General features: G+C 41.0%; 1 protein-coding gene across 1 annotated transcript in view; it reads left to right on the top strand.

Moving 5' to 3' along the window:
- The window catches only part of CDH23 (cadherin related 23), an 832,275-nt gene extending 820,832 nt beyond the window's left edge, over positions 1-11,443 (top strand). Inside the window, exons 63-68 of the mRNA XM_075257430.1 lie at positions 1,140-1,180; positions 3,186-3,246; positions 5,720-5,849; positions 7,770-7,892; positions 9,517-9,630; positions 10,833-11,443. Coding sequence (XP_075113531.1) covers positions 1,140-1,180; positions 3,186-3,246; positions 5,720-5,849; positions 7,770-7,892; positions 9,517-9,630; positions 10,833-11,156 — 793 coding nt within the window. The 3' untranslated portion in view covers positions 11,157-11,443. The remainder of the gene's footprint in view (positions 1-1,139; positions 1,181-3,185; positions 3,247-5,719; positions 5,850-7,769; positions 7,893-9,516; positions 9,631-10,832) is intronic.
- Positions 11,444-19,532: the final 8,089 nt, after the last annotated feature.

The following is a 19,532-nucleotide window of genomic DNA, read 5'->3' as shown; positions in this document are numbered from 1 at the left end:
GTCTATAGACGAGCACTGTGAGCAGAGGGAGGGGGCATTCCTCCCCGCTCACACTGTACAGCGCGATAGACGCTGCTGTGGAGAAGGGCGTTCTTGACAGACTGTCAGGAATGCCCTTCTGACTGTAAAGAGCTACGGTACCGGCCCGAAAGCTCTTTACTCGGGGCACAGATTGGGAAAGCCATCAGTGCGCTGAATTCAGTGCACTGTTGGCTTTCCAGCAGTATATAGAACTTCCTGTGCCCCAAACCATGAAAGGTCCTCGTTAAGTTAAGTTGCAGGTAAGGGTTGAGCGATCTGGATTGGAATTCCGTTCCCGATCTTTTTTAGGTGGGATCGGAACCCAATCCCAATCGCTGAACCCTAGCACCCATTTGTTTCCTTGGTTTATCCTGAACACACCGAAAATGTGCGGTAATATCCACAGCGAGCGAATTTGCTTTGGAGACCACTTTTAGCCCTTTGAGAAAGCTCAAACTATTTTTTTGAAGCCGATGGAAATACCATCACTGTACCTAATACTAACCAGTTACACTTGTTCATACAAGAAATGTAGTTCAGAGTTAATATAAAAAAGTAAATATACTCCATGAAATCTGGGATGGTTTTAACTAAAGGCACAGTAGGCTTATTAAAGATAACTCAGATAGGAATACACTGAATTTATTTCCAGCAAACATTAGTTTATCCAGATTTCTCATCCTTAGAATTAAGCATACATATGTCACATATATTGTGATATCCTAGGACAATGAGTCATTTCTTATTCTTATCATAATGATGTAATAAAGGATCAACCTTTAACAACACATATCTTGTATGTATTGGTTTTATGTACATCTTAGAAGGTACGGATGGTAAAAGTCTGACATGAAGAATAAATCTCTCTTGGCTGGAGTGATTTCTGTACAACTGTGGCCATACACTTCAACATCTCCAATTGGAAAGTTGGGACACCACCATACACATTAGATGGTTGGCCAATCCTGTTTATATTGGTGGCCTCAGCCAACATCAATGTGTATGGTCACCTTAAGAATTGTATTAAGAACAGTAAAGTCTGTTTCTGATAACTGATAAAATGCCGTCTATATAGTAGAACGGATGTGTAGTTATCTCTTTTATACTATGTCGTGCAGGCACAAAAGGAAGTTGAAAGCGATAGTGGCTGGGTCAACAGGTAAGTTCCTCTTACGTTAAGAATATGGCATTGCTTCCAAGCGCTTTATCTAAGACTAGAATATTATCTAAGTAAGGCAAATGTCATTGTCACTTGGCTGCTGTCACCATCCAGCTTTTGTACATTCTTCTTCATTTTTGTCTATAGTATACAACTCTACATGGCAATTTCATAGTAACTTACAGTTGTATAAATTGGTGAGCATTCTGGTTGCGCATGTATCATATATACTCGAGTATAAGCCGAGCTTTGCAGCTGAAAAAGCCGCCCTCGACTTATACTCAAGTCAAGGTGGAATTTCTCGGCGGCCACTTGAATTTAAAACTGCAGAAGTACTTACGGTATTTCTGCTAGCAGGCCAAGAACGCTGCCGCCGCTCGCTTGCTTGCTCTCCAGACATCACCACCCCCCCTCCACACCGCTCCATCACACACCAGGTGACATGGCACGTGTCTGTGTTCCTGGCCTGCAGCTTGAAATGAACAGCATCGCCACGCTCCTGCCGCCCCTGGTTTCCTGCTCCAGCACCCGCCTCGGTGTCTTTATGCTGGGTCCGGATGCCGGGTCTGTAACTATAATGGCATTGGTCTGCTGCAGAGCGGTCGCCATAGCAACCGGCATCTCCGCTATAACTCTTACAGCAGAGGTGCCGGTTACAGGGGTGGGGGTGGGGCTAATAGTGAAAAAAAAGCTATAAAAAAATAGAATAAATAAAGGTTCTAAATCACTCCTTTCTCTAGAATACATATAAGGGCGGGTTCCCACCAGCACCCGATCTCCATTATGCAGGTTTCCATTTTCTGTCGGCAGAAGACAGAAACCAACATTCAGTGTCCGCCGGTGAGCGCCTTTTGCTCTTTGTGGCGAAACCGTTTTTTTTTTATTTGTTTGTTTGTTTTATAATCGGACACAAAGTCCTGCATCTTTGCATCCTGCGACTTTGTGGCTGGTTAAAAAAAAACAAAAAAACAAAACGGTTTTGCCATGGAGAACGGAAGACGCTCACCAGCGGACACTTTTCAAACCCATGAATGGGTTTGAAGACTGCCTGCCGATTTCCGTCTCCTGCCCAGTTTCTTGGGCAGGAAATGGAAACCTGCATAACCGAGATTGGGCGCAGGTGTGAACCCGCCCTCAAAGTAGAAAATTACTGTGAAACACATACACATTAGGTATCCCTGTGTCTGAAAGTGCCCGGTCTACTGAATATAGGGGATCTGCAGTGCTTCTATTCCATCGGGAAGGGGTTAATAGGAGCACTGCAGATACTTTATATTCAGCCAGGCTGAGTTCCAAGGTGGGGGGAAAAACTCCCAGTCCTCAAGATCAGGGAAGGGGCAGACAGACAAGCAAAACACCCCCTCCCCTTTCCCAGCAACTACTGCACCCAAAAATTCTGGTCATTTTAATTTTTGAAATTTTCCAGTAGCGGCTGCATTTCCCCCCCTCGGCTTATATTCAAGTCAATAAGTTTTCCCAGTTTTTTGTGGTAAAATTAGGGGCCTCGGCTTATATTTGGGTCGGCCTATACTCGAGTATATACGGTAATAAAATTTCCCTCCTTTGGTCTCAGAAACTCTAGCTCTTAGACACACATATCCCATGTAGATAGAGCCATATAAACATTAAATTGATGCATTGTCATTTAAAGACACATAGGGAGGCTTAAAATAGCAAATATTACATATTCATCCTTCTGTTTAGCCAGGGATTCAGCAGAGTGTCTCTATTGACCTTCTGCCTGTAAACAAGTGTGTTAGCCAATCAGACCAAAGGTCATGAAAATCAGGAACCCAAACGGAGACCCTCTGACATTACTTATTTTAAATCTCCATATGTGTTAAAAACACTGAGCTGGAACACCCCTTATAGCTGTTCATAATAGCCGTATACAATTGAAATTTGTCAAAGTGAAAATATACATTATTAGAATTTGGTAAATGGTTTTATCACTGGTGAGATATACTAATGGGAATCTTAATTTGTGTAAATTTTTGTTTTTCAGGAAACAGAGGTTTTATGGATATCCTGGACATGCCCAATACAAATAAATACTCTTTTGAAGGGTACGTTATATTTAGCAAATTTTTTCTTTTTTCTTTTTTTTTTTAGAGTTCACCAAGGTCGTCTTAGACCAGCAGCGACCTTTAACAACCTCAATGCCAAAATATTCCGTTATGATTTTTTGACATGTATTATTTCTTATGTAGGCCATTGTGTGGATTTAAATACAGGAATATATACTTTGTAGCAGGCTTCAATAGTTGTACTTATGTGTACACCTGTGATCTGAGTCTATCTTAAAGAGCCAAGAAAAAGGAAATGGGAAATACATAGGAAGCATTTATACTTCTACTCAATCCACTCATGGCTTTGGCCCAAAAAACCGCAGCAAAATCTGCAACAAAAAGCATTTTTGCAACATGGGGCCTTCAGTTCAAATGGGAAATTCCCATCTCATACATTTATGCCATAATTATCTGACAGATGAGAGTCCCACCTTTCAAGTATGAGCACCTCTAGACACCATCTTATTACTGCTATATACAGTATATGCTCTAGTCACATCTTGTTCACCTAATTTCTGAACTCCCATACAAGCGAATAGAAAAAGCTTCATAAGCACAGCCACATCTCCAGTTACAGCATCATGAGACCCCTGTTCTCAGAAATGGGGCCTTACCTCATCTATCGGAGATGTATATCTATTCAGTGAATATTCCATAAATGTCTGACAATGAAAAGTTTCAAGATACAGATATGGGTAATGGTGCATGCTCAAATTTTAGAAAAGGATAGGGCATTAATATCAGAATGGTGGGGTCTGACGCCTGGAAACCCCACAGATTAACTGTTATTGGCAGGCTCCATCAATCAAACTACAATATATAGACTGCAGAACCAGAAGCTGAAGGCTCGGTACACTGTATAGTGGCTGAGTGCTGCAGCTTTGCTCCCTACCAAATTCCTAATCAAATTTAAAAAAAACAGCAAAAGTCCAGAAAAAAACCCTTTAAAGGGATACTACCATTAAAGCTCATTTTTTTCTGCCTAACACGTAGGAATAGCCTTAAGAAAGGCTATTCTTCTCCTACCTTTAGATGTCTTCTCGGCGCCGCCGTTTGATATATAATCTGGTTTTCGTCAGTATGCAAATGAGTTCTCTCACAGCACTGGGGACGGCCCCAGCGCTCAAACAGCACTGGGGGAATCCTCAATGTTGCGAGAGAACTCTCCAGCGCCGCCTCCATCTTCTTCAGGAACAGGTCTTCTTCACGTCTTCTTCCGGCGGTGGCTTCAAACTTCTGGGCCTCGGGCAGCCAACTGCGCATGCCTGCCGGCACAAGAAAATGACCGCTTACAATACTGTGTAAGCGTCCATTTTCTTATGGCCGGCAGGCATGCGCAGTCGACTTTGCCCTAGGCCTGAGGCCTAGAAGTTTGAATCCTCTGCCGGCCACATGTGACAGGTGTCCTTCAACATCAGTTAATTATTTTGGTACACAGCTATTCTGGGTATGTACACAGCATGTGGATAATTAGTATGTAAATGTAAGTCATGTGACAATATTGGCTAGTCTGCTTCTTGTCACCTGTAGGCAGCCAAAACGTTTTATACTGCCAAAACAGTAATGACAAGTTTGCAGGCGACGTACATATCTAAAGTTATTTATAAGAGGAGCTTTAGTTAATCTCCTTCAGTCTCTTTGGGCACTTTCTAAGCAGCTGTTGCTTTTTGGAGGGGAAAATGGACAATTGCTTTAATTAGAATCGTAAATTTACACATTTATGATTTATGCAAGCTACAGCGGATTGCAGTACTAGTTAAGGGAATGATATTTTACAAATCTAACGCACATACCGCTGACATTTGTGGTATGGCTCTCACTCCTTTACCAGCAGGGGGAGTAATTCACAGTAAACTTATAGAAAAATCCACATGTGATACATTTCTTCTTCTTCCCCCTATAGAACTACCTCAATGATTATCAACTGTACACTAGTTTTAGGTTGGGGCCATACACAACAAATGTGCTGCTGAATAAGAAATTCTGGATTACCAACAACACCATTTTCCTGTAGAGAACATTGTAAGCTGGCGCTGGAGCATGCGATGAAGGGAGTGCCAATGCGCATGCGCGTGACTTCAATAGAAACCGCCGACAATGGAGGTGGTGAATAAGCAGGAGGAGGAGGGCTTGGAGACAGCGGTGGGCGTATGACACAAGGGGGTGCACGGAACAGCCACCGTGCACCCTGGAGCTGATTTGCATATCGATTTCCGCGGTAGTTAACAAAAACTGGGGGGTCTTTCTACAAACGATTAGCAGAACCTGAATAGCCTTTTTAAAGGCTCTTCAGGCATATCTTTAGGTAAAAACACAAAAATCTAGTGATAGAGCCCCTTTAATGGGAGTCGAATGAATGGATACATTTTGCCCATTCTCTACTCTATCTAATTGATAGAGATCTCAAACGACGCCCTCCAATTGTTTTTCTCATAGAGGGTAACCTTGTTTCATCATTTTACATTTGTAGTGCAAATCCTGTATGGTTGGATCCTTTCTGCAGAAATTTGGAGTTGGCAGCACAAGCAGAACACGAAGACGATTTACCTGAGAACTTGAGTGACATCACGGATCTTTGGAACAGCCCAGCAAGAACTCATGTAATTATGGTTACAAATGTTTGTGTAATTATATATTGTTATAATGACAAATGTTTTTGATCTCGAAATGTGGAGCGCAGGTCAGCCATTTACGACAAACATTTATTAGGCTTCCTGCCTTTTTGTGGTCGAAATCAGAACAACTCTGCTTATTTTCCGTGTGGATTCAACATAGAAAATGTAATCAAGCTCAGAGAAAAAACATAGAGACAGATAATTCTTAAAACAAAACAAGAAAATATATAGGGTTGAGGACCCTGGTGGCAAAAAGCCAAGTTTTGCTTTGTAATAATTGACATTTAACATCATTGGCTAATACAGCGTCATGTTCAGCTCGTGATTTACTGCGTGTCCTGATCATGCTCATCCATCAGATACACATCCTTGAAGCCTGAACAATATTTTGGTTAATCTCTGCAGAACGTCCATCATTACAAACAAAATACAGGAATATAATTCATGCAGATAGAAGTTAATAATGACACCAAAATTACATATTAATATTTTCATACAATTTTCAGATATTTTCTACTACACTCTCTACCAGCATTTCTCAACCATTTCAAGAAAAGTAGTCCCTAGTGACAATAATTATTAACCGAGTTATGGGGCAACAAGGTGGCCTTGCAGTGCTGGAGTCCTGGGTTCGAATCCCGCCAGGAACAACATTTGCAAGGAGTTTGTATGTTCTTCCCGTGTTTGTGTGGATTTCCTCCCATTCTACAAAGACATACTGATAGGGAAAAAAAAGTACATTGTGGGGCCACACGGTGGCTCAGTGGTTAGCACTGTAGCCTTGCAGCGCTGGAGTCCTGGTGTTCAAATCCCACCAAGGGCATAAAACCATCTGCAAGGAGTTTGTATGCTTTCCCCGTGTTTGCGTGGATTTCCATCCCATATTCCAAAAAAGACATACTGATAGGGAAAAATGTACATTGTGAGCTCCATGTGGGGCTCACAATTTACATTAAAAAAAAAAAGTACATTGTGATCCCTATATGGGCTCACAATCTACGTAAAAAATAAAATAAATATTAACCGAGTATTCCCAAATTAGCAGTCACTTATAAATGTTAACAAAGCTCGCGTCAACCCTCATGTAATATCCCACATGTAGTATAATGCCTCCCCAGTGCTCCCATGTGTAATATAATGGCCCCCACACTCAGTATAATGGCTCCTTTGATCCCCACATAGAATAATGATCTCCTCAGTGCCACCACATGTAGTATAATGGCCCCACAAGTCAATATATTGGCCACTCAGTACCCGCATAGGTGCTATAACGGTCCCTATTGTGCCCCAAATGTAATATAATAGCCCCAAAAGGCCCAACATGCTATATAATGCCTCCACATGTAATATAATGGCCCCCACAGTGCACCTCATACTCAGTGATTCAGTACTGTTTAAGAAGTGAGTGGTGAGCTGCATTCATTACTTACCACTCTGCTCCATGCTTCTTCTCTGTCTTGGGCATGATATAACATCAGCACTTGGTGTCCAGACTAATAGACCTGTAATTGCATTGAGCACCTGTATTAATAATGATGGATGCGTTCATTTACATTCTAAAGTAAGGGTGGCAGATGTGGGGGTATGTGGGCATCCATACTGGCTGGGGGAGGTTACAGTGGTTCTTAGTTGACAACCACTGATCTAACTGTTATACAGTGTCACAACATAACCAATGTACATAACAGAAATTTAGGATAATATCACTCCCTAAGGAGCGATCACCTTCTCAGGCGTATGGAGTCTTACAAAAAGCCTTTTTAGCTCCACTGGGGGGATTATGGGAAAAATATGCAAATCTGTTTCCCAAGATGTAAATAGGAAAACAGTGCCTCTGTTTGCATATTATTCCCAGAAATTTATTAGCTATAATCATTTATTTTTTACAATTGTATCCATTTTTAGGGTACGTTTGGCCGAGAACCAACAGCTACCAAACCCGAAGATGACCGTTACCTTCGTGCAGCAATTCAAGAGTATGATAACATTGCAAAACTGGGGCAGATCATGCGTGAGGGACCTATTAAGGTGAGTATAAGTTACATATTATATCAGTGACATCATATTACATTATGCTTCATTTATATTAAGCATTCTCAACTCCAAATATTATAAGTGGACCAAGTTCCTGGATGGACGTTCTATGCTAAAAGCGTCTAGTTCCTAGAACCTATGATATTATTACTCTCAAGGAAAGCCCCACAAGTTACTAGTTATTTAGGGGATTGGGATTCTAAGCAGTTGCATATAAACATCCCAATCTTGACTGTATATTCAACCATTGATATTTCTTTAACAGGAGACTAGTAGCACATTCTACTTTGTATATTTCCCGAGATAGAACTGTTTGAAGTGATTCCCCCGTCCTCATTTTCTCTTCATTACATGGTACACATGTGAGAAGCAGGGCACAACTCTCAATAGAGAAGCAAGGGAAATTTGGTAAGTTTCTGGCAATGGTGTGGTCACCATTAGTGATGAGCGAGTAATATTCGATCGAATACCTCGCCAGCATATGAATGCGTGTAATCGGCCAAACACCAAGGGGTTAAATGTATTGAATATTCGAAGCGTTTAACCCCTTGGTGTTCGGCCGTTTACACGCATTCGATCGAATACTACTCGCTCATCAATAGTCACCACAGAATTGATGGCAGTTTTTCAGTATAAAAGGAAATTGTGCAGGTTTTGGCAAAAATCTACACCTGCTCATAGCAGACAGATTTTCTTTTTTTCTTGTCGGAGGGTTCAAAGTATAGCAAGGTTTGTGCCTCTAGGTCAGGGGTAGGCACTAGGCAACCTTCAGCACGCCGGCTGTTGTAAAACTACAACTCCCAGCATGCATACTTACGCTGCTGTTCTTGGAACTCCCATGGAATTGAATGGAGCATGATGGGAGTTGTAGTTTCACAGCAGCTGGAGAGGCGAAGGTTGCTAACCCCTGCTCTAGGATTTTTCATAAACCCTAGCCACCTCCTTGACTTAGATTGTTGTTAATGGTTTTGTTAGAGAGAGTATTGCAAAACTTAAAGGGGCTCTATCATTAGAATTTGGCCATTTGAGATATTCATATGCCTGAATACCCCCCCCCCATTTTTATTACATACTGGTAAAACCGATATGTAAATGAGCCTGTCTGTGCACCCTGGGCGTTCCTCTAAGCCTCCGTGCACCTCCTGCGTCATACCGTCAAACCACCCCCTCTTTTGCTTGAGCTCCAAAAATTCCTCCTCTCTCCATGTAACCGCCTCCAGCGTCTCTCATATCACTCCTGTACATTGAAATGTCGGGCACACGCAGTAACGCTCCCTTCTGAGCTCTACTGCACATGCCCGAGCGCCATTTTCTTGTGGACAGTGAAATAACGATTGGATGGATACCACTCTAGAATCCACAAAGTATTATTTACAGTATTATTTACAGTAACATTTATACCATTGTGGGAGTTGTTGAAATTCATGAATTTGTCACAAGCCATTTGCAATGGGGTTTTTTTTTTGTTTTTGTTTTTTGCAACATCACCACTAAATTGTAGAATGGCTGAATTTCAATCATGCCATTTCTGTCAGTAAGTACATTTGTTGGAAAGCGTCCATGATGATAGTATGTTGATACATAATATCTGACAATATTAACCACCATCCTCACACAGGGATCCCTGCTGAAAGTAGTGCTGGATGATTATATGAGACTGAAAAAGTTATTAGCAGAAAGAATGGTTCATAAAGCCACGACCAGCACTGGGGACCAGTCCTCGGTCACAGAGGTAGATTGTCTTGCAGTGTGCAGGCTGTAAGGCCTGGTTCTTTGGGGATGCATGGTGTATTTCCTGCTTTATACTCTGATCTTGCCATGGTTATATACTGTTCTCTGCTGTTCTGTCTTCTTGTCTTTGTTTCAATCGTTAAATAAACTTACAGCCTTAATTGTTAACAGGACCTCTTTAAATAGCAAAAATTAAGTTGTCTTCCGCCTCCACTAGGGGAACCGGAGACTGTAAACGTTATACTGATTTAACCCCTTAACGACAAATGATGAACAGGCAGATGCCGGCTGTATAATAAAGTGAAAAAAGTTTTAATTCACTTTAAGGATTGTAGGTTGCATTTTCATTGCTCGGTAACAGTTTCTGCTTTTATTGTTACCACTTCCCGTAAGAAAGTGTATTACAAGGCTATAAATTAATATGGGAAGTCCCATTCAGTTCCACCATTTCAAGTTTCATTTTGAAGTATGTGACAGCGACCCTAATAGTTCATGCATAACATTGTGACTTAGTCGTGTCAATGATAAATGAATACACGATATGGGCAAAAGTACAGGGACTGCTCCGAAATATACTCTGTTATTATGACTTCCAATTCAACATGGGGTTGGTTTCCTCTTAGCAGCTAAATAAGCTTCCGCTCATCAGCGAAGGCCTTGTACTAGATTTTCGAATATGTCTATGAGAACTTTTGCCCATTCACCCAGAAGAGCATTTGAGGGGTCCGACACTGATGATGAGCAGAAGTGCTTGGACTCATAATCTCAGTTCTAGTTCATCCCAGTGGGGTGGAGGTCAGGGCTTTGTGTAGCCAGTGAAGTTCTTTCACCAACCTCATCCAACATGGATGGATATATGGAAATATCTTATATAATACTTGTGCTGTTGTATACCATCTAGATATAATCTTAGAATTGAGATGCCTTTAAAAAGTGACCAATGAGATGACATAGTTCCCAGTGACAGGTAGGTAGGTAACAAAGGTAGTCCATCATCTCCTTTGTGGGTACCATGATCTACAGAAAGGCTATTCTTCTCCTACCTTTAGATGTCTTCTCCGCAATTTTTTCAGGTTTCTTTTGAGTGAGACGCTTTCCCATTTGCCTGTCCTGTCATTTCCCATTCACTTGTGACCACACGTGCCTTTTTTATTATTTCAATGCTCTGAAGGTTTTGTTGTTTGTCATATAATTCTGTTACAGTTAATCCAGAACGATTTGGATGAAGATGATGATCAAAGCCCAAGACACGGTTCTTTGCGTTTCAAGCATAAACATCCAGTGGAAATAAAGGGACCAGATGGAATTCACGTGGTACATGGCAGTACTGGAACTCTTTTGAATTCTGACATAAATAGCTTACCAGAAGACGACCAAAAGGGCATCGGACGATCCTTAGAGACACTAAACACAGACAATTGCGTTTTCAACGACAGAAACGCCCGTACAGAGTCCGCAAAATCCACGCCGATGCACAAGCTGAGAGACACCATAATGGAAAGCCCTTTGGAAATAACGGAATTATGACTAGAGGTGGCCTCATTGGTCTAGCAGCTAAGAAGTATGTACTGAGTCACTGCTTAAGCATTGCAGCACAAAATGGACAGCAGCTGGTATGGGTTGGCATGGTTCTGTCACGTAAGCTATAAGCACAAATGCCCACCGTCCTTCAGACGTCACACGGTGGACTTGTAGGTTATGCAACGAATAATATTCTATAAAAATAGCCATGCAGAGGACGTATCTCCAGAATGACAGCAAAGTTGCGATCTGAACAAAATCGACCATATTATGGTGCTTCAATGGGTACTAAGGAAAGAGGCAGCGGAGAGAAGACAATAATGCTAAGAATGGCTTGGTACAATGAATTCTTTCCTGCCGGCAGTGAAATATTTTTCTAGTGTTGCAAAAAAAAAAAAAAAAAAACTCTTTCAAAGAGATAAAACACTGGACAAAAACCACTGCCTCGAGGCCTGTGAGGTCATAACATGGATTGAACTTTAGACCATTGTCTTATTAGTTGTGCTGCCCTACCAAATCGACGCTAATTCCAGAGCACAACCATAAGACTCCCGAAAGCATTTTAGTGTGTAATTTTATTAATTTTTAAATGTATGTGAGTTTTGTGAGTTTTTTTTTAATGTTTGTTATGAAGAAGGGAAAAAAAATTGAAACTTTAAAATTGTTTTCCGTCTGGTCATTAAACTCTATATGAAGGGTTGGTTTATATAGGAGTAGAGACATCCTAAGTAGAGATGAGCGAACAGTGTTCTATCGAACTCATGTTCGATCGGATATTAGGCTGTTCGGCATGTTCGAATCGAATCGAACACCGCGTGGTAAAGTGCGCCATTACTCGATTCCCCTCCCACCTTCCCTGACGCCTTTTTTGCTCCAATAACAGCGCAGGGTAGGTGGGACAGGAACTACGACACCGGTGATGTTGAGAAAAGTAGGCAAAACCCATTGGCTGCCGAAAACATGTGACCTCTAATTTAAAAGAACAGCGCCGCCCAGGTTCGCGTCATTCTGAGCTTGCAATTCACCGAGGACGGAGGTTTCCGTCCAGCTAGCTAGGGCTTAGATTCTGGGTAGGCAGGGATAGGCTAGGATAGGAAGGAGAAGACAACCAACAGCTCTTGTAAGAGCTAAATTCCAGGGAGAAGCTTGTCAGTGTAACGTGGCACTGACGGGCTCAATCGCCGCAACCCAGCTTTCCCAGGATCCTGAATGGAATACACTGTCAGTGTATTCCCATATACCCGATATATACCCCGATACCCGTTCCAACGGTGTGCCCCCCCACCTTCACCCCAGAAATACCCTGCAAGTCCCCTAGCAATAGAATTGGGGCTATATACACCCACAATTTTTACTACTGGTATACAGTGCCATTGTCTGACTGGGAATTCAAAGAATATATTGGGGTTACGTGCACCCACAATTTTTACTACGGGTATACAGTGCCATTGTCTGACTGGGAATTCAAAGAATATATTGGGGTTATAAATACCCTCATTTCTTGCTACTGCCATATAGTGCCAGTGTCTGACTGGGAATTCAAAGAATATATTGGGGTTACGTGCACCCACAATTTTTACTACTGGTATACAGTGCCATTGTCTGACTGGGAATTCAAAGAATATATTGGGAATACAAATATCCTCATTTCTTGCTACTGCCATATAGTGCCAGTGTCTGACTGGGAATTCAAAGAATATATTGGGGTTACGTGCACCCACAATTTTTACTACTGGTATACAGTGCCATTGTCTGACTGGGAATTCAAAGAATATATTGGGGTTATAAATACCCTCATTTCTTGCTACTGCCATATAGTGCCAGTTTCTGACTGGTAATTCAAAGAATATATTGTGGTTACGTGCACCCACAATTTTTACTACTGGTATACAGTCATGGCCAAAAGTTTTGAGAATGATACAAATATTAATTTTTACAAAGTCTACTGCTTCAGTTTTCCTAATGGCAATTTGCATATACTCCAGAATGTTATAAAGAGTGATCAGCTTAACAGCAATTACTTAAAAAGTCAATATTTGCCTAGAAAATGAACTTTATCCCCCAAAACACATTTCAACATCATTGCAGCCCTGCCTTAAAAGGACCGGCTAACATTGTTTCAATGATTGCTCCATTAACACAGGTGTGGGTGTTGATGAGGACAGGGCTGGAGATCAATCTGTCATGATTAAGTAAGAATGACACCACTGGACACTTTAAATGGAGGCTGGTGCTTGGCATCATTGTTTCTCTTCTGTTAACCATGGTTATCTCTAAAAAAACACGTGCAGTCATCATTGCACTGCACAAAAATGGCCTAACAGGGAAGAGTATCGCAGCTAGAAAGATTGCACCTCAGTCAACAATTTATCACATCATCAAGAACTTCAAGGAGAGAGGTTCCATTGTTGGCAAAAAGGCTCCAGGGTGCCCAAGAAAGACCAGCAAGCGCCAGGACCGTCTCTTAAAAGTGTTTCAGCTGCGGGATTGGGCTACCAGCAGTGCAGAGCTTGCTCAGGAATGGCAGCAGGCAGGTGTGAGTGCATCTGCACGCACTGTGAGGCGGAGACTCTTGGAGCAAGGCCTGGTCTCGAGGGCAGCAAAGAAGCCACTTCTCTCCAGAAAAAACATCAGGGACAGACTGATATTCTGCAAAAGGTACAGGGAGTGGACTGCTGAGGACTGGGGTAAAGTCATTTTCTCTGATGAATCCCCTTTTTGATTGTTTGGGACATCTGGAAAACAGCTTATTCGGAGAAGACAAGGTGAGCGCTACCACCAGTCTTGTCTCATGCCAACTGTAAAGCATCCTGAAACCATTAATGTGTGGGGTTGCTTCTCAGCCAAGGGAATCGGCTCTCTCACAGTCTTGCCTAAAAACACAGCCATGAATAAAGAATGGTACCAGAATGTCCTCCAAGATCAACTTCTCCCAACCGTCCAAGAGCAGTTTGGCGATCAACAATGCCTTTTCCAGCATGCTGGAGCACCTTGCCATAAAGCAAAGGTGATAACTAAATGGCTCAGGGAACAAAACATAGAGATTTTGGGTCCACGGCCTGGAAACTCCCCAGATCTTAATCCCATTGAGAACTTGTGGTCAATCATCAAGAGACGGGTGGACAAACAAAAACCTACAAATTCTGACAAAATGCAAGCATTGATTGTGCAAGGACTGCTATCAGTCAGGATTTGGTCCAAAAGTTGATTGAGAGCATGCCAGGGAGAATTGCAGAGGTCATGAAGAAGAAGGGTCAACACTGCAAATATTGACTTGCTGTATTAACTCATTCTAACTGTCAATATAAGCTTTTGTTACTCATAATATGATTGCAATTCTATTTCTGTATGTGATAAAAACATCTGACAAACACACATAAAAACAGAGGGCAGCAGATCATGTGAAAATAGAAGATTTGTGTCATTCTCAAAACTTTTGGCCATGACTGTACAGTGCCATTGTCTGACTGGGAATTCAAAGAATATATTGGGAATACAAATACCCTCATTTCTTGCTACTGCCATATAGTGCCAGTGTCTGACTGGGAATTCAAAGAATATATTGGGGTTACGTGCACCCACAATTTTTACTACTGGTATACAGTGCCATTGTCTGACTGGGAATTCAAAGAATATATTGGGGTTATAAATACCCTCATTTCTTGCTACTGCCATATAGTGCCAGTGTCTGACTGGGAATTCAAAGAATATATTGGGGTTACGTGCACCCACAATTTTTACTACTGGTATACAGTGCCATTGTCTGACTGGGAATTCAAAGAATATATTGGGGTTATAAATACCCTCATTTCTTGCTACTGCCATATAGTGCCAGTGTCTGACTGGGAATTCAAAGAATATATTGGGGTTACATGCACCCACAATTTTTACTACTGGTATACAGTGCCATTGTCTGACTGGGAATTCAAAGAATATATTGGGAATACAAATACCCTCATTTCTTGCTACTGCCATATAGTGCCAGTGTCTGACTGGGAATTCAAAGAATATATTGGGGTTACGTGCACCCACAATTTTTACTACTGGTATACAGTGCCATTGTCTGACTGGGAATTCAAAGAATATATTGGGAATACAAATACCCTCATTTCTTGCTACTGCCATATAGTGCCAGTTTCTGACTGGTAATTCAAAGAATATATTGGGGTTACGTGCACCCACAATTTTTACTACTGGTATACAGTGCCATTGTCTGACTGGGAATTCAAAGAATATATTGGGAATACAAATACCCTCATTTCTTGCTACTGCCATATAGTGCCAGTTTCTGACTGGTAATTCAAAGAATATATTGGGGTTACGTGCACCCACAATTTTTACTACTGGTATACAGTGCCATTGTCTGACTGGGAATTCAAAGAATATATTGGGAATACAAATACCCTCATTTCTTGCTACTGCCATATAGTGCCAGTGTCTGACTGGGAATTCAAAGAATATATTGGGGTTACATGCACCCACAATTTTTACTACTGGTATACAGTGCCATTGTCTGACTGGGAATTCAAAGAATATATTGGGAATACAAATACCCTCATTTCTTGCTACTGCCATATAGTGCCAGTTTCTGACTGGTAATTCAAAGAATATATTGGGGTTACGTGCACCCACAATTTTTACTACTGGTATACAGTGCCATTGTCTGACTGGGAATTCAAAGAATATATTGGGAATACAAATACCCTCATTTCTTGCTACTGCCATATAGTGCCAGTGTCTGACTGGGAATTCAAAGAATATATTGGGGTTATAAATACCCTCATTTCTTGCTACTGCCATATAGTGCCAGTGTCTGACTGGGAATTCAAAGAATATATTGGGGTTACATGCACCCACAATTTTTACTACTGGTATACAGTGCCATTGTCTGACTGGGAATTCAAAGAATATATTGGGAATACAAATACCCTCATTTCTTGCTACTGCCATATAGTGCCAGTTTCTGACTGGTAATTCAAAGAATATATTGGGGTTACGTGCACCCACAATTTTTACTACTGGTATACAGTGCCATTGTCTGACTGGGAATTCAAAGAATATATTGGGAATACAAATACCCTCATTTCTTGCTACTGCCATATAGTGCCAGTTTCTGACTGGTAATTCAAAGAATATATTGGGGTTACGTGCACCCACAATTTTTACTACTGGTATACAGTGCCATTGTCTGACTGGGAATTCAAAGAATATATTGGGAATACAAATACCCTCATTTCTTGCTACTGCCATATAGTGCCAGTGTCTGACTGGGAATTCAAAGAATATATTGGGGTTACGTGCACCCACAATTTTTACTACTGGTATACAGTGCCATTGTCTGACTGGGAATTCAAAGAATATATTGGGGTTATAAATACCCTCATTTCTTGCTACTGCCATATAGTGCCAGTTTCTGACTGGTAATTCAAAGAATATATTGTGGTTACGTGCACCCACAATTTTTACTACTGGTATACAGTGCCATTGTCTGACTGGGAATTCAAAGAATATATTGGGAATACAAATACCCTCATTTCTTGCTACTGCCATATAGTGCCAGTTTCTGACTGGTAATTCAAAGAATATATTGGGGTTACGTGCACCCACAATTTTTACTACTGGTATACAGTGCCATTGTCTGACTGGGAATTCAAAGAATATATTGGGAATACAAATACCCTCATTTCTTGCTACTGCCATATAGTGCCAGTGTCTGACTGGGAATTCAAAGAATATATTGGGGTTACGTGCACCCACAATTTTTACTACTGGTATACAGTGCCATTGTCTGACTGGGAATTCAAAGAATATATTGGGAATACAAATACCCTCATTTCTTGCTACTGCCATATAGTGCCAGTGTCTGACTGGGAATTCAAAGAATATATTGGGGTTACGTGCACCCACAATTTTTACTACTGGTATACAGTGCCATTGTCTGACTGGGGATTCAAATAATATATTGGGAATACAAATACCCTCATTTCTTGCTACTGCCATATAGTGCCAGTGTCTGACTGGGAATTCAAAGAATATATTGGGGTTACGTGCACCCACAATTTTTACTACTGGTATACAGTGCCATTGTCTGACTGGGAATTCAAAGAATATATTGGGAATACAAATACCCTCATTTCTTGCTACTGCCATATAGTGCCAGTGTCTGACTGGGAATTCAAAGAATATATTGGGGTTACGTGCACCCACAATTTTTACTACTGGTATACAGTGCCATTGTCTGACTGGGAATTCAAAGAATATATTGGGAATACAAATACCCTCATTTCTTGCTACTGCCATATAGTGCCAGTGTCTGACTGGGAATTCAAAGAATATATTGGGGTTACGTGCACCCACAATTTTTACTACTGGTATACAGTGCCATTGTCTGACTGGGAATTCAAAGAATATATTGGGAATACAAATACCCTCATTTCTTGCTACTGCCATATAGTGCCAGTTTCTGACTGGTAATTCAAAGAATATATTGGGGTTACGTGCACCCACAATTTTTACTACTGGTATACAGTGCCATTGTCTGACTGGGAATTCAAAGAATATATTGGGAATACAAATACCCTCATTTCTTGCTACTGCCATATAGTGCCAGTGTCTGACTGGGAATTCAAAGAATATATTGGGGTTACGTGCACCCACAATTTTTACTACTGGTATACAGTGCCATTGTCTGACTGGGAATTCAAAGAATATATTGGGAATACAAATACCCTCATTTCTTGCTACTGCCATATAGTGCCAGTTTCTGACTGGTAATTCAAAGAATATATTGGGGTTACGTGCACCCACAATTTTTACTACTGGTATACAGTGCCATTGTCTGACTGGGAATTCAAAGAATATATTGGGAATACAAATACCCTCATTTCTTGCTACTGCCATATAGTGCCAGTGTCTGACTGGGAATTCAAAGAATATATTGGGGTTACGTGCACCCACAATTTTTACTACTGGTATACAGTGCCATTGTCTGACTGGGAATTCAAAGAATATATTGGGAATACAAATACCCTCATTTCTTGCTACTGCCATATAGTGCCAGTGTCTGACTGGGAATTCAAAGAATATATTGGGGTTACGTGCACCCACAATTTTTACTACTGGTATACAGTGCCATTGTCTGACTGGGAATTCAAAGAATATATTGGGAATACAAATACCCTCATTTCTTGCTACTGCCATATAGTGCCAGTGTCTGACTGGGAATTCAAAGAATATATTGGGGTTACGTGCACCCACAATTTTTGCTACTGGTATACAGTGCCATTGTCTGACTGGGAATTCAAAGAATATATTGGGAATACAAATACCCTCATTTCTTGCTACTGCCATATAGTGCCAGTTTCTGACTGGTAATTCAAAGAATATATTGGGGTTACGTGCACCCACAATTTTTACTACTGGTATACAGTGCCATTGTCTGACTGGGAATTCAAAGAATATATTGGGAATACAAATACCCTCATTTCTTGCTACTGCCATATAGTGCCAGTTTCTGACTGGTAATTCAAAGAATATATTGGGGTTACGTGCACCCACAATTTTTACTACTGGTATACAGTGCCATTGTCTGACTGGGAATTCAAAGAATATATTGGGAATACAAATTCCCTCATTTCTTGCTACTGCCATATAGTGCCAGTGTCTGACTGGGAATTCAAAGAATATATTGGGGTTACGTGCACCCACAATTTTTACTACTGGTATACAGTGCCATTGTCTGACTGGGAATTCAAAGAATATATTGGGAATACAAATACCCTCATTTCTTGCTACTGCCATATAGTGCCAGTGTCTGACTGGGAATTCAAAGAATATATTGGGGTTACGTGCACCCACAATTTTTACTACTGGTATACAGTGCCATTGTCTGACTGGGGATTCAAATAATATATTGGGAATACAAATACCCTCATTTCTTGCTACTGCCATATAGTGCCAGTGTCTGACTGGGAATTCAAAGAATATATTGGGGTTACGTGCACCCACAATTTTTACTACTGGTATACAGTGCCATTGTCTGACTGGGAATTCAAAGAATATATTGGGAATACAAATACCCTCATTTCTTGCTACTGCCATATAGTGCCAGTGTCTGACTGGGAATTCAAAGAATATATTGGGGTTATAAATACCCTCATTTCTTGCTACTGCCATATAGTGCCAGTTTCTGACTGGTAATTCAAAGAATATATTGGGGTTACGTGCACCCACAATTTTTACTACTGGTATACAGTGCCATTGTCTGACTGGGAATTCAAAGAATATATTGGGAATACAAATACCCTCATTTCTTGCTACTGCCATATAGTGCCAGTGTCTGACTGGGAATTCAAAGAATATATTGGGGTTATAAATACCCTC

The sequence above is a fragment of the Leptodactylus fuscus genome, chromosome 10 (genome assembly GCF_031893055.1).
Source record: "Leptodactylus fuscus isolate aLepFus1 chromosome 10, aLepFus1.hap2, whole genome shotgun sequence".
Classification (NCBI taxonomy): domain Eukaryota; kingdom Metazoa; phylum Chordata; class Amphibia; order Anura; family Leptodactylidae; genus Leptodactylus; species Leptodactylus fuscus.
Note: the sequence above shows the minus strand (reverse complement) of the source record. Positions and strands in the feature narration are given on the sequence as shown.